Genomic DNA, 12,406 nt, shown 5'->3' with positions numbered 1-12,406 from the left:
TTCACCGCCTTATCGCAACAGCCTTGCAACCGACAGCCCTTAAACTTTAATGCTTTGATTTTCTTTTCAGTATGGGAAGCAATGTGTACTGTTTTACTGTAAATATGTAAATATGTCTATCCGTAAGTAAGTTGTTTGTTTCGTGTGTGTGTGTGTGTGTGTGTGGAATAATAAAATAAAATAAATAAAATAAAAAGAAATTTAGACCATTACATGAGTATATAAGTAAATTTTTGACTTTTTGCATTTGTTTCCTTACTAAATATTGTTTGACATTTTTCAGAAAATTTCAAGTAGAGAGATGTTTTAGGTCAGTGGATAGCTGCTGCCATAGGTTGGCTGCCATAGCTGATGGGGTTTGTTTGCCAATATTTGTCCTGGAACGTGTTTTATAGAAGTTTAATTTTGATGCATATCTTTAATAGCACAAATATTGGCTAAAAATTATCGGAAATTACCTTTTATGATCGCGGTGAGTATTCCGTGGTCATTGGGAGTTTTATAAGTTTCATGTTGCTGGCCAGCTATGATTTTGCAACGTAAGGTTATTAGCCTTACTCGACGAGCATCACAGCCATCACTAAAAGTGAAGAGCAAAGGACACTGATTTATCCTCCTCATTTTTTCACATTACAAGATCCAACAAAACTAAGTCGATTCACCTTTTCTTAGTGACTTGTCTATCGATACCTACTTACACCTCTTATGCCGAAAGGACACAGTGCAATTTATACAAACTTCTACCAGCTCAACTTTCGACCCGTCCAATTACTGTTTAATTTCCTCACTGCATACCAGAATTTTCCTTTCATCCGACACTGGCAAACCCTAGCTAAAAAGCCGGCAAACGTTGTTGCACAGAAAATAATGCTAACATACCTGGCTACTGCCAAAATTCGAAGGGATCACCATGGCAATGGTTAGTGTACACTATAGCCAATTATTGTGATTGAAGATAAAGTGTAAAGAAAAAAAAGATGTATTCTTATTAAACCGTGCACAAATGAACAATCGTTAATTACAGGTTTTTTCTAGTTATACCTCCATTAACTTGCAACGTTCAATATTCACTCACGATGTGGTATCAATAGCACCAGAGAAGAAATAATAATTGTCACAATAAAGAGGAGAAAGAAGAGATTGTCAACAATGTTGACAGCGACATGCCATTCCAATTTTCTTCTGTCCTCTAAATGGGAATCTTCAATGAACTTTGTCACTGTATCCATGCCCGCCACCCTTATTTCTTTCTCAACTGTTTTTGCGATTTTTACCTCTTGCTGACAAATATCGGTATTGGCAATTTTATCATCCTGTGGTACGACTTGGTTTCCCTTGACGAAGCCATCCAGCTTTTTTGTTCCCATGTTGTTGTTTCGTTTTTGTTTAATGGCCATAACAGAGCGTCTACTAAGAACAGGTCCCAACACGTCAAACAAGAGAAACCGGAACCAACCGGTTAGCTCCACTTTCGGGTGGCGGTGCTCGATGTTTAGACTGATACAAGTGCACAAGAGAGCTAAAGAGATTTCCACCATGACAACAGAGAAGTATGTGGTGATTATCGGTGTGGCGTCCGATGTTGGTGGTGTGGCATCGACCACCACAATCATAAACACAGTCATTCCAAGGAGAACTGTAATGGTAAGCGAAATTCTCTCTCCTGTTTCCGGCGGAAATAAGAAAGCTGTTGCCGTCAGAAGTGCCAAGACAATGCAAGGGAAAACCAAGTTGTTAATATAGAACAAGCTTCGACGCTCAATTTTTATTTCGAAGGTGATATCTGTGAAAGGTTCCTTGCAGCATCCATAATACACGACGTTTCTCGTCCCTTTAACGGATACGAGCTTCCATTCTCCGTTAACCGTAAAGGAAGTCAAGTCCACTGATGGGAAGTCCTCGTAAAAATCCATATCAAGTTTGAGCCTATGATAGGTCCAGGACCCAAACTTGAACTTACAGGTCTGTGTGTCCCAGGGGAAGTATTTGATATTGATTTTGCAGGAGGTCTTAATGAGATCAGGCGAAAACCACGTGACTATACCATTACTGTCGACAATTAGTTTGGTGTTAAACAGGTACTGTTCGCCATGGTTCCCTGCGTCGTTGACGCTGGGGAGAAGGAAACATAAGCGATAAAAAAGAAATTGATTTGAAAGTTGCTTCAATGACTGACAGACTAAGCGGCTGAATAACTGGCGGAGTTTTGATGACTAGCAGACAGACAGATTGACCCAGGAGTGACTGACTGACTGACTGACTGACTGACTCAGTCACTCCCTCACTCAATGACTGATTTACTTACTGACTATCTGATTGACTTAATGATTGACTGAATGAATGACGTAGTGACTGATTGTCTAACTGAAGCACTGACTTCAGTACTTACCGAGAGATTGACTGACCACAGGCACCCCAAGCTCAGTGTGAGGGAAAGCCAACAAAAATGTAAGGATTTGTATGGGAATCCCGATAAAAGACCCGAGAATATAATTTTACGAAAAAAATGTCAATTGTTCGTGGCTCGGTAACGAGTCTTTGTTCGCTACCAAGCCACAAACAAAGACTCGTAACCAAGCGGAAACTCAACGGGCGGCCGTGTGGTGTTGAGTGTTAAAAAGGCTCTTTTGCATCGTTTTATCGATTCGTTTGGGGCACTAACAGCCGCCTGACGTCGCTAGAAGGGCTTTAATTTCGCGGCTACGGATTAACACGAAAGAAAGACCTTTGCCCTTAATTCTACGGTGGAATTTTAACCGTGGGGACATTTTAACCAGGAATATTTGACTGAATTTGGTGGGCTCGGGAGAATTGACTGTTCAGCCCTGGTGTTTTATTATAACCGTTGACAACCGAGGAACTGATAATGGCTTAATTCGCGTCGAATCTGGAAAAAAAAAAACACACATGAACGGAGCGACCCACAATGGCAATAAGGCTAGGCTTTTTAATTGGCAATTTTTTGGTAAAATTATCTTCTCAGGTCTTTTACCGGGATTTCCATACAAATCCTTATATTTTTGTTGGCTTTTCCTTACACTGAGCTTGGGGCACCCGTAGACTGACTGGCTGAATGACGTAATGACTATATTGCTCTGTTGAACGACTGACGGATACACTGTTTAAATCAGGTTTAACTTCAGTTTCGCATAGGGAGGAAGAGTGCGGAGTCTGAGATACCGCGAGGAACTAATCAACCAAAAATGCCATTGATTGTTCATTAGCTCGCATAATCATCTATAAATAATGGGGTATGCAGTTGTTTTAAGGCCGGACAACTTTATCTTGTGAATAAGTCACTATCTGACAATTTTAATCTGTGCAAATATTTCAGTATTTCCTCTCGTAAACGCGTGTACGAAACTTTTGGCCGACGTTCAACATAGAAGTATATTTTATACACTGGATATACCACTTACTAAAGAGTTCGAGGACCGTACTGTAAGTTACGGACCGAGTTTTTTTCTGAGAAAACGACGTTAGTAAGATACTTATTTTATCTCTGAGGTAAATCCGGCGCGTGGGAAAGGAAACTAGCGGCCGACAGCAGGCCGTACTGTAGAATATGGCCCGCACAATTGACCAATCACAGCGCGCGTACTAAGTGAGAGATATAATAAGGTAACTTATCCCCTGTATAAAGTTATCCGGCCTTTGTACAATCGGGGCCAGAATTACACTCGCTATTGGAGTGGCCTGGATTGTACTTCACTCAACTCAAAAATGAGCACCTACCTGTTATGCAGGAAAATGTCTGGTTTCCATACCGAATCTGGATTGACGTTGATAGAACGAAGGCCTTCGTACTTCGAAGGATCCCAAGTTAGCCAAGCATCGCCCCATTGCTGAACAAAATACATATCAAAAGTTGGCTTTTGACTATACGGACTGATTTTTTCATTACATAAACACTATTTTGTTTCCTCAAAATTCAAAGGAATATGTGACCTTAAATATTCTACGTGAAGCCGTACCCTCCCCACGAAAGAAAAACGGGAGGAGGGAACGTCTACGCAAAGCTGACCCAAATCGTGTTCCGTGACGTCACGCCTTTAGCAATAAAATAGATAATGGTTTTTCATTGGTCACTTACATTAGTCAATTCTTTCGAGAACCCAGATAGTCTGTGAGCAGGCTCTCATCGGCGCCGCGGAACGAGTGGCAAAGCCACCAAGGAGCAAATGAGGGCCTGCAAAGATGACATTGTTTTTTTGAGTACAGCGCGTTCGTCCACAAACGCAGTATTCTAATTGGTGAAAGATGACAGGTTCTGTTGTTATGACGAAGCTTTTCAAAATCTGTCGTTCGAAGCATCTGTAAAAGTGGATGTTAAAATGGAACATGGGAAGGCAGTAAATTGTCTTTTGGAAGGAACGGGTGTTTTTTACCGTTGTGCCAACTGGATACGACAAAACTTTTGTATTTCAACTATTTGCTCATGCGATGGCAATCAAGAAAATTCGCTGTGTCTATGTAACCGGCAGCCGGACAAGGTTTTCAAAGTACTCCATGTCCTGCAGTCCCGTATTTTCTTGGTTTAGAGTTAAGACAGAATTATCTTGTGCTGGGAGTGAAGGAAATAAAAGTGGCGTGTCTTTTCGCGTCCTGTCGAGGAAAGTTCTCTGTGCAAGTAGGGAAGGTTAATTCTCAAACCTGTACAATAATATTACCAATCCCCATCCCCTCCCAGAGAATTTGTCAAAGCGGCAGTTTCCATGGAAACTAAATGAGAAAGGCCTTCCTTAGGCCCTGTTTACGAGCAGGTAGGGTAACCCTACCGGCTAGGGTTTACCCTAGCGAGAGGGTTACCCCAGCGCTCACACATTTCTTCTTTTTTTCATCGACGTCAGTTTACAAGGCAGCTAGGGTTACCCTGGCGCTAGGGTAACCCTAGCTGCCTTGTAAACGCTCTACTAGGGACAACTCGCCTACCCAGGACAACTTTTCAGAGGTTTCCATTATGTTTGCGATGCTGGCGTTTACCAAGCACGCAAAGTTGTCCCGGGTGTTAGGGTAACCCTACCTGTGAAATTTTGCTTGTAAACCCGAGCTATCTTTGACGCTCCTGCTAGGGTAACCCTAGCAGTAGGGTTACCCTACCTGCTTGTAAACATGGCCTTAAGCTGCTAGGGCTCAAAATGCTTTTGGACAATGTGTATTGCTATTTTTATTGCATGTAATATGAGGCTTATCATGTTCATCGTAAAAAGGCTATTTCACGAATCCACGTGACCGTGCGTGAAATATAAAATACTAATTATCTCCAACATTTACATTCCTCACTAAATAATTACAATGGACAGAACAAAAGAGCGACAGAAAAAAAAAAACCGAACGAAAGAACAAGCTACTTTCTTTCCATTCAATTTGCAATTTAAAGAATCAGTGCGCGCGGGCAAAACAGCAACTTTGACGAGAACAAACTCATACTTTTGAGTTTTTCTCTAAATAATAGGAGCCTAGTATCTGCAATCTGTTACGCAGATAACTTACTGCATAGAACCTTCTGATTGATTTTTCTAATTCCTCAAGGTTGCCTTGCCGTTTTTTAAGGACAGCATAACTGCATCGTTTTTAAGAATACCGGTCAATTCGCCTACAATTCGCCGACATGAAGCAACATTCCTCTTTTTATCAGTAATGTTTTGAGGCATTGGCGTGGCCGACGGCGCTGCTTCATTTTGAATGCCGTGCTTTTCTTGCTTTAAAGTGCTGTGAATTTTACAGACCTGTCGTATCCAAACATTGCTTGTCAATACTTGAGTTTTCGCATCCTGAAAATAGAAAGAGAGCTCAAACATATAAGTTAATTTTGGTAATTTTGAGTGCCAGAACGTGGAAGTGAGTGGGGAAAAAAAGTATTTAATTGCGGGAAACAACGGAGCGCAATACGATTTTCGCGAATTTTTGGTCTCTCTGCATGTACCGGAAAGCATTGTGTTTTTTGGTCACTTGATTAGTCTTTATTTGGAGTTGTTTTGTTTTCTGTTTTTTGTTTCCTTTGTTTTACGTAATTTCTGCTCCGGTACCTGCAGAAGCTGCCCGAATTTTCTACTCGCCCTGAACTTTTTATGACAACCTCTGTTAAACCATACTGATATTGCACAGAGTTATATCACTGACTTATTACATCGGCGCTTCGGTTGCGAAAACGTTACGGTATGTCTAATTCATATACTGTGTTGCTAAAAAAAAATATCCATACACTCCACCACAAACCTTAAGAATAAAGAGGTGATTAATTGTTTTAGTGTAATTACATAGGTGATTATTTGAAAAATATGCATTTTCTTTAAAACAATTAAAGTTTTCGTCTGACACCTCGACAAAACGGCTTGCGGCCATTTAAAAAAACCCGCTTAGTTGATTATGGCGTAATAATCACCTCAACGGCAACCAATCAGCGCGGAGAATTTTCAATAATCACCTATGAAATTATACTAAATTGCCGACATTTCAAAGTTTTGAGAACTAGTCACACTGAAGAAGACTGATGCAAGTTCAGTTTTCCTCATTTTTCACTCAATAATAATGTTATCTTGTGCTGACTTCGTGGCTGATATAAAAATGCTTATTTTTAACATAATTTTTAACATAAAAAGTCATTAAAATAAGTAACATAAATAGCGCAAGGAAAAAATAAATGGTACTCGACACAGCTAAGCGTAAAGCGACGACATCAAAGAAAGAAATAATGTTCTCTCAAAACTGAAAGAAACTTGGGATTAATTACATAAAAGAACCACGAGAACAAAGCAATAAAATCTCAAAATAATATGTAGAAGTAAACGCTTGAAAAGTTGAGCTGTTTAATTTACGCTTTTGCCACGCAAGCTTTCGTTAGCGCGTTTAATAGCCCAACTTATTTTGATGAATTTGCAACAACTGACTAGCTCTGGGAACGTCTTGTGGTCAATTACCGCAGTTCAAACTGTTACAAATGCAATTATCTGCACCGAAAGAGCGAGCGGTCCAGAAATTTCAAGCCTGTATGCTTTTTGGTAAGCACAAAGTCTCTGTTTACGAGCTAGAAGGCTCATCAGGCCGGCGCTTATCTCCGGTTTCTGTAGCATGAAGCGACTAGGAGTATTTATACTCCCCCTGGATGGGATGCTAGTCCATCGCAGGGTTACCCCCAGCATTACGCCGGTACCCATTTATACACCTGGGTGGAGAGAGGCACCGTGAGAGTAAAGTGTCTTACCCAAGAACACAACACAACGTCCCCGGCCAGGCCCCGAACCCAGGCCACTCGATCCGGTGTCTAACCATGAGGCCACCGCGCCTCCCACCAGGTACCAAGCATCTCGTCTCGGTTTCATGTAATCGGCTGCGAAAATTTCATACCGGTACAAATTCATAGCGGTCTGAGTTCGTCCCGGTCTCGTGTAAATACCCCCTTAGTATCAACCTGAAGAAAAGCCCCGTAGAAAATGTTATTGTAAGAAAACTTTTAAGCACAGCTCAGGACTTTACGGCAACGTTCATTAAGGAAGTCGAGATTTTAATAGCCTACATTTCTGTGCGAATTGTACCAGCGGTTCAACAATTGCACTGTTAAAACGGATTCTTGTCATTACAATCAACAGATTAGATCTCCCTTAATTTTCCCCGTCTCGGAGATTCCTCCTTTTAGGGGTTCCCCCTTTTAGAGATTCCCTATTTTAGTAATTCCCCGATTCAGGGATTGACCCATTCTCCGTTCCTCTTTTAGAGATAGCCCCACACAAATTGACTTCAAAAGTTAAAGGAACTTGTTAAACTAAGCTACATTTAAAGTTCAAGATGTAACTGAGAGGCGTGAACGCAAAATGTAGCGAATTTTAATTTTTCTTACCGTCAGAAAAATGAAAATTTGCTGTTTTGCGTTCACGCCTCTCCTACGGCGTAGTTTTACAGTTCTCAGTTTATTAAATTCTTGGGTAGTTTGGCAACCTGGAAGAACATTAATAAAACTGGAATGATGAAGAGGAAATCAGTCAATTCATAATTTCAATTACGTTCTCTTTGTTCCAGCTAAAAAGGTGTTTTGAGCCGCGACAATGGCAACTTTAACGAAAACGCAGTTTCGCAATGTGACTTCAATTCGAGCTAACCGTAAGGCTAATCCGAAGTCTTTCGAGATCACCCAGCCTCGTTCAGGTTCAAGAATTTGAGATAAGTATCTAAGGACTGCATTGGTACGAAAGGTTTCGAATTCAAGGATAATGTATAATGTATAATGTATAATGCCATAAAACCTCAAATCTGGCTATGGGTGTGTTCCTTTCGCCAAATCCCAAAACGAATGGCTCTCCCGTTGCTATGTTAACCAATTACGTCATTGTTGAGTTGCTTTAAGTCCCTGTTGAGTGAGCGCCTTCAATGAGGCAAAAAAAATAATAATAATTTACTCAAATTCGGTAAAAAATAAGAGATTAACTCTGTCTTCGAGACCTCTAGTGATTTACTCCCTGTAAGAAGCGTTTCGAAGTAAAAAGTGTGTTGATACTGACCAAACTATGAAGATTGGCATAAGCAAAACCAAACTTGACCAGAACAGGTTGCGACTGGTTCAAAACGGGTCTGACTTCACGGTCGTAGTCCTTGAAAAGTGCGTCGATCAAAGTTTTTTCGATTCTGGTGCGATTTATTTGAGCCTGGCAACCTACAAGAAAACAACACAAACAGCATCGCTTCTGCGGACGTAAACAAAGAAGGAGTTTGAAAGTGAGGAGGTTTTGTTGTCACAAATGGTTCAAAAGCGCTAGTTGATCGCAAGTTTGCGAAACAGTTCAGGGCTGGTCTGTTTCAGCTTTACGAAGTCTAAATTAAGCTTCTGTTTTCAACACTCAGTTTACGTCCAGAACTTTCTAGAGGTGGTTTACTTCAAGTAGTGAGACCGCATGAAAGGAAATACTGCCAGACTCCCAGAAGTCGGGCTATTTGCCAGGTGCTGGAATTTAACACTTTAACTTTCTTTGTCTGAACAGTTTCTATAAAAGTTAGGACAGGATGCCTTTGTAATAGGTTTAATTTTCTAATTTTTTCAAGACTTGAAAATTTTGCGATTGGCCGGGTTTAATTATTGATTTTTCAGTGTACAGGAGATGAATCAAAAGCTTTGAAACTGGTTTGATTTCTTTGATGTCTTACCGCTTACTGAATTCGAGAATCCTATCGTAGCCTTAAAGATTTTTGGACCAAAAAGTTACAAGAAAAGCATTTATTGATGAGAGAGCCATCTCCAAAGTTCACCAAGTGCAAGTGCAACGCGAATCGCTATACGCACAACTAACTGTATAAAGAACTTGTTTTATCATCTTTTCAGCTTGATTTTCAACGACAACGAAAGGATCGGTTGCATCCGCCAAGCAAGCGTGCTCAAAAAGAACTTGATATATTCTCAAACCCACTGAATTAATTAACAATTATTCGCCGAAGGCCGGGTGAATATCGATGTTCACCGAGCCTAAGGTGAATAACTGTTAATCACCTTTGTAATTATACTAAATTGGAATTTTACAATAACTTGTCTCTGTTCAAATTGAAAACGTCACGATTTACATTACATAAAATGACAGAAGGTGGGATTGCTTGTTTTTAATACCCTGAAATGTGGGAGTAATTAATTTTCCGCGTTTATATGATTAAACATACACCTGGTATGATATACTTTCCTTTTTTACAGTGCGCTTCTCAGTATAAACCTTAAATAACCAACCAACAGTGTTCTTATATTTGCGTTAACACTTGCTATTACACTTAAGTGCCTCTTTAGAAGCGCTTCCTTCACAACAGTTTATTTCATCTTCTCGACATTCTTTAGTTCGTTACAGTCGTTCTAGCGCGCAAACGTACGGTAATCTAAGAAGATTGCCGCTGCTACTCTTTAAATGATCTTCGCCGCTTAATTCAGAGTACCAAAACGCTTGTAAATGCTCTTGAAAATTTTCTTACGTTATATCATTGAATTGCAAAAAAAGGACAGCGGTTTACTATTTTCGGAACTTAAGGCTAAAACGAGACAGTCCAAGGACGCTAATTCCAAGAATTTGAACTTTTTATAACATTAGAAATGGGTGGCATAAGAAAGCCAGCCTGTAAACATAATATATATTTCAAACTTCGGTCTCCTAGTCCCTATTAAGAACAAGCTGCACGAAACATTTCACAGTGTAACATACCCTGCAACGGCCAAAATCGTTGCGAGCAAAGTTGCGCGAAAAGTAGAACCTTGGCCGTTACAGGGTATGTTACACTGTGAAATGTTTCCTTCAACTTGTCCCGCCACAACGTTGCCAACACATTGCGAGACAAGTTGCACGAAATATTTCACAGTGTAACGGCGCCATAAGAAAGAAACTTTTAGCTTGGAAACCTTGAGACTGTAACACAAACACGAGGTCTATTTTGTCTGCACATTTGCATGGTAAGTTTGAAAGAAAAGCACTTAATAGGGTGAGATGTTGCTTTCTATCCCGTACATTCTAGTGTTGTGCTCGCTGGTAATACCCACAGAAACTATACCAAAACAACAAAATTTCGCTCGAAATTTCGAAGGAAAATTCGGGAAGAGCGAGTTTTCGCTCGGAATATCGGAACAAATATCAGTGAATGGGAATTTTCGCTCGAAATTTCGGAACGAATTATCGGTCAAAGTGAATTTTCGCTCGAAACTTCGGAACAAATTGTCGGTCAAAGCGAATTTTCGCTCGAAATTTCGGAACGAATTGTCGGTCAAACCGAATTTTCGCTCGAAAATTCGCGTCAACTACAACAATAGGCATTGCGAAAATTCGGCGAATTTTCTACGAACTTTCGCGCTGGACAAAAATTCGCCATTTTTCGTCGAAAAGCCCCGAAATTCGCGCATTTCGTCGAATTACGTTCTCATTACTTTTTCACAATACTGAATACTGCATACGTTTTTTTCAAATACTTACGTTTAAATTGCTCAGCCGCCAACACCAGTGCAAGCAACCAGAGCATTAGAAAACTCCACTGCCTTGCCCTCAATCGTCGGGAAGCCATGTTTTGATAAACGTTCTTCTCCGCGCCTTCAAGTTGTTATTATGCCCTCTATGAAAGCGAAACGAATAACCGTATTATTTTCATAAAACAGAGACTGTGGTCTCCATCCCATGTACAATATTAGGAAGATGGAAAATTCAAAAATCATAAACAAACCAAAGACTTCAATCCTACTTTTCTGGAGTCTTTTTGTCGGATTTAAAACGATCAAAAGTTTGAAAACACTTCTCAAAAAATGGATTAATAAATTGGCGTAGATAGGACGTTTCTACACTCGAAAGTCCATTGATCCTTCTTTGTTTGGCTCAGGAGGCGTCGACGTTATTCACCTCTCACAACTCTGACCGTTCACGATCAGAATCTCAAACTAAAAACAGGTGGAAATGAACAAGTTTTCCGGCTTTCCGCCCAGTCGACTCGTCTTCCCGCGCCAGATGCACAATGCTATTTCCCATCAAGTACTTGCCGAGACCATTAGCATTTTAAAACGAAAGCTCCTAGGGAATAGTAAAATTAATTCAGCTGGAATTTTGTCCGTTTATGTTATCTAGTGGGCAGCAAAGGTAAAAGCCGTGGTGAAAGTGAAATGTGGTTATCCCACCAGACTAGTAACGGGGGAACGTGGGTTCAAATCTCACTCAAGGCTTTCAAACATTTATTCAGTTAAAAATTTGACTATTTGGGGTGTACGGGGTCAGGGTTTCTCTCATATACTCTTCATACACAAATAAAATTAGCCTGTATCCCTTGTGGATCCTTCCTTGTCGTCCACTAAGTTGACTACGGTCGATTATCATTAACTTGATCCTTAGTTGGGTTTCAAGCGGAGTTATAGGCTCCCCTACCTTGTCACCGTGCATGCCTGGCACCGAGCGAAGGCGCTACAACAGAACAATTAGTTTAGCACCTAAGCACCAACATCTATGCAAATTTAAGTAGTGTTTGTGATATAAAAAAATAAGTGCGCAGCAGTGTGAATAAAACTCCTGAAGAGTGAGGCTTCAAGCATTACGAAACAGGCCTGTAGGGCAATTACCGTGTAGCTACGTTTTAATTCTCACAGCCCTCTATAGTTACGCTCTACCTTGTATTGAGCACTCTAACTGGCTCGATCGCCACCTCTTTTTGATTATACATATAAATATACCCGTTTTTTAAAACGTTGCAATTTCAAAGTATATATGATATATATATGCCTTTTGTTTTCTCATCAGAAAGGTGAGACATGAAGCATGTGTATTTCACGCTGAAGGAACAATACGTTTTTTTTCTAACAAAAATAATATTCAAAAATCAAAGGGAAAGCCACTTGTATTTCCTGTACGAAAGCAGTCCTTTTCAATGCCTGCTCCATATAGCTTGGATCTTTGCTGGCGTATCATAGAGCTGCTCT

The 12,406-nt window shown here is 40.3% G+C and overlaps 1 protein-coding gene across 1 annotated transcript; it reads right to left on the bottom strand.

Moving 5' to 3' along the window:
• Positions 1-231: 231 nt before the first annotated feature.
• Positions 232-11,588, bottom strand: LOC137989340 (neuronal acetylcholine receptor subunit alpha-7-like). Its single transcript, XM_068835166.1, has 6 exons — positions 11,188-11,588; positions 10,926-11,061; positions 8,496-8,647; positions 5,730-5,774; positions 3,736-3,845; positions 232-2,112 (listed from the first exon to the last, which is right to left on the bottom strand). The coding sequence occupies exons 2-6, from the start codon at positions 11,011-11,013 to the stop codon at positions 1,068-1,070; spliced, it is 1,440 nt and encodes a 479-aa protein (XP_068691267.1). The 5' UTR covers positions 11,014-11,061; positions 11,188-11,588; the 3' UTR covers positions 232-1,067.
• Positions 11,589-12,406: the final 818 nt, after the last annotated feature.

The sequence above is a fragment of the Montipora foliosa genome, chromosome 2 (genome assembly GCF_036669935.1).
Source record: "Montipora foliosa isolate CH-2021 chromosome 2, ASM3666993v2, whole genome shotgun sequence".
Lineage (NCBI taxonomy): Eukaryota > Metazoa > Cnidaria > Anthozoa > Scleractinia > Acroporidae > Montipora > Montipora foliosa.
Note: the sequence above shows the minus strand (reverse complement) of the source record. Positions and strands in the feature narration are given on the sequence as shown.

What these genes read in the sequence shown, in the direction of transcription:
- LOC137989340 (XM_068835166.1), bottom strand. Translation starts at nt 11,013, where the DNA reads ATGGCTTCCCGACGATTGAGGGCAAGGCAGTGGAGTTTTCTAATGCTC. An exon ending in ATGCCAATCTTCATAGTTTG is followed by an intron (nt 5,775 to 8,495) that starts GTCAGTATCAAC and finishes TTCTATTTTCAG; the next exon opens with GATGCGAAAACTCAAGTATT. An exon ending in GCAATGTTTGGATACGACAG is followed by an intron (nt 3,846 to 5,729) that starts GTCTGTAAAATT and finishes TATTTTGTTCAG; the next exon opens with CAATGGGGCGATGCTTGGCT.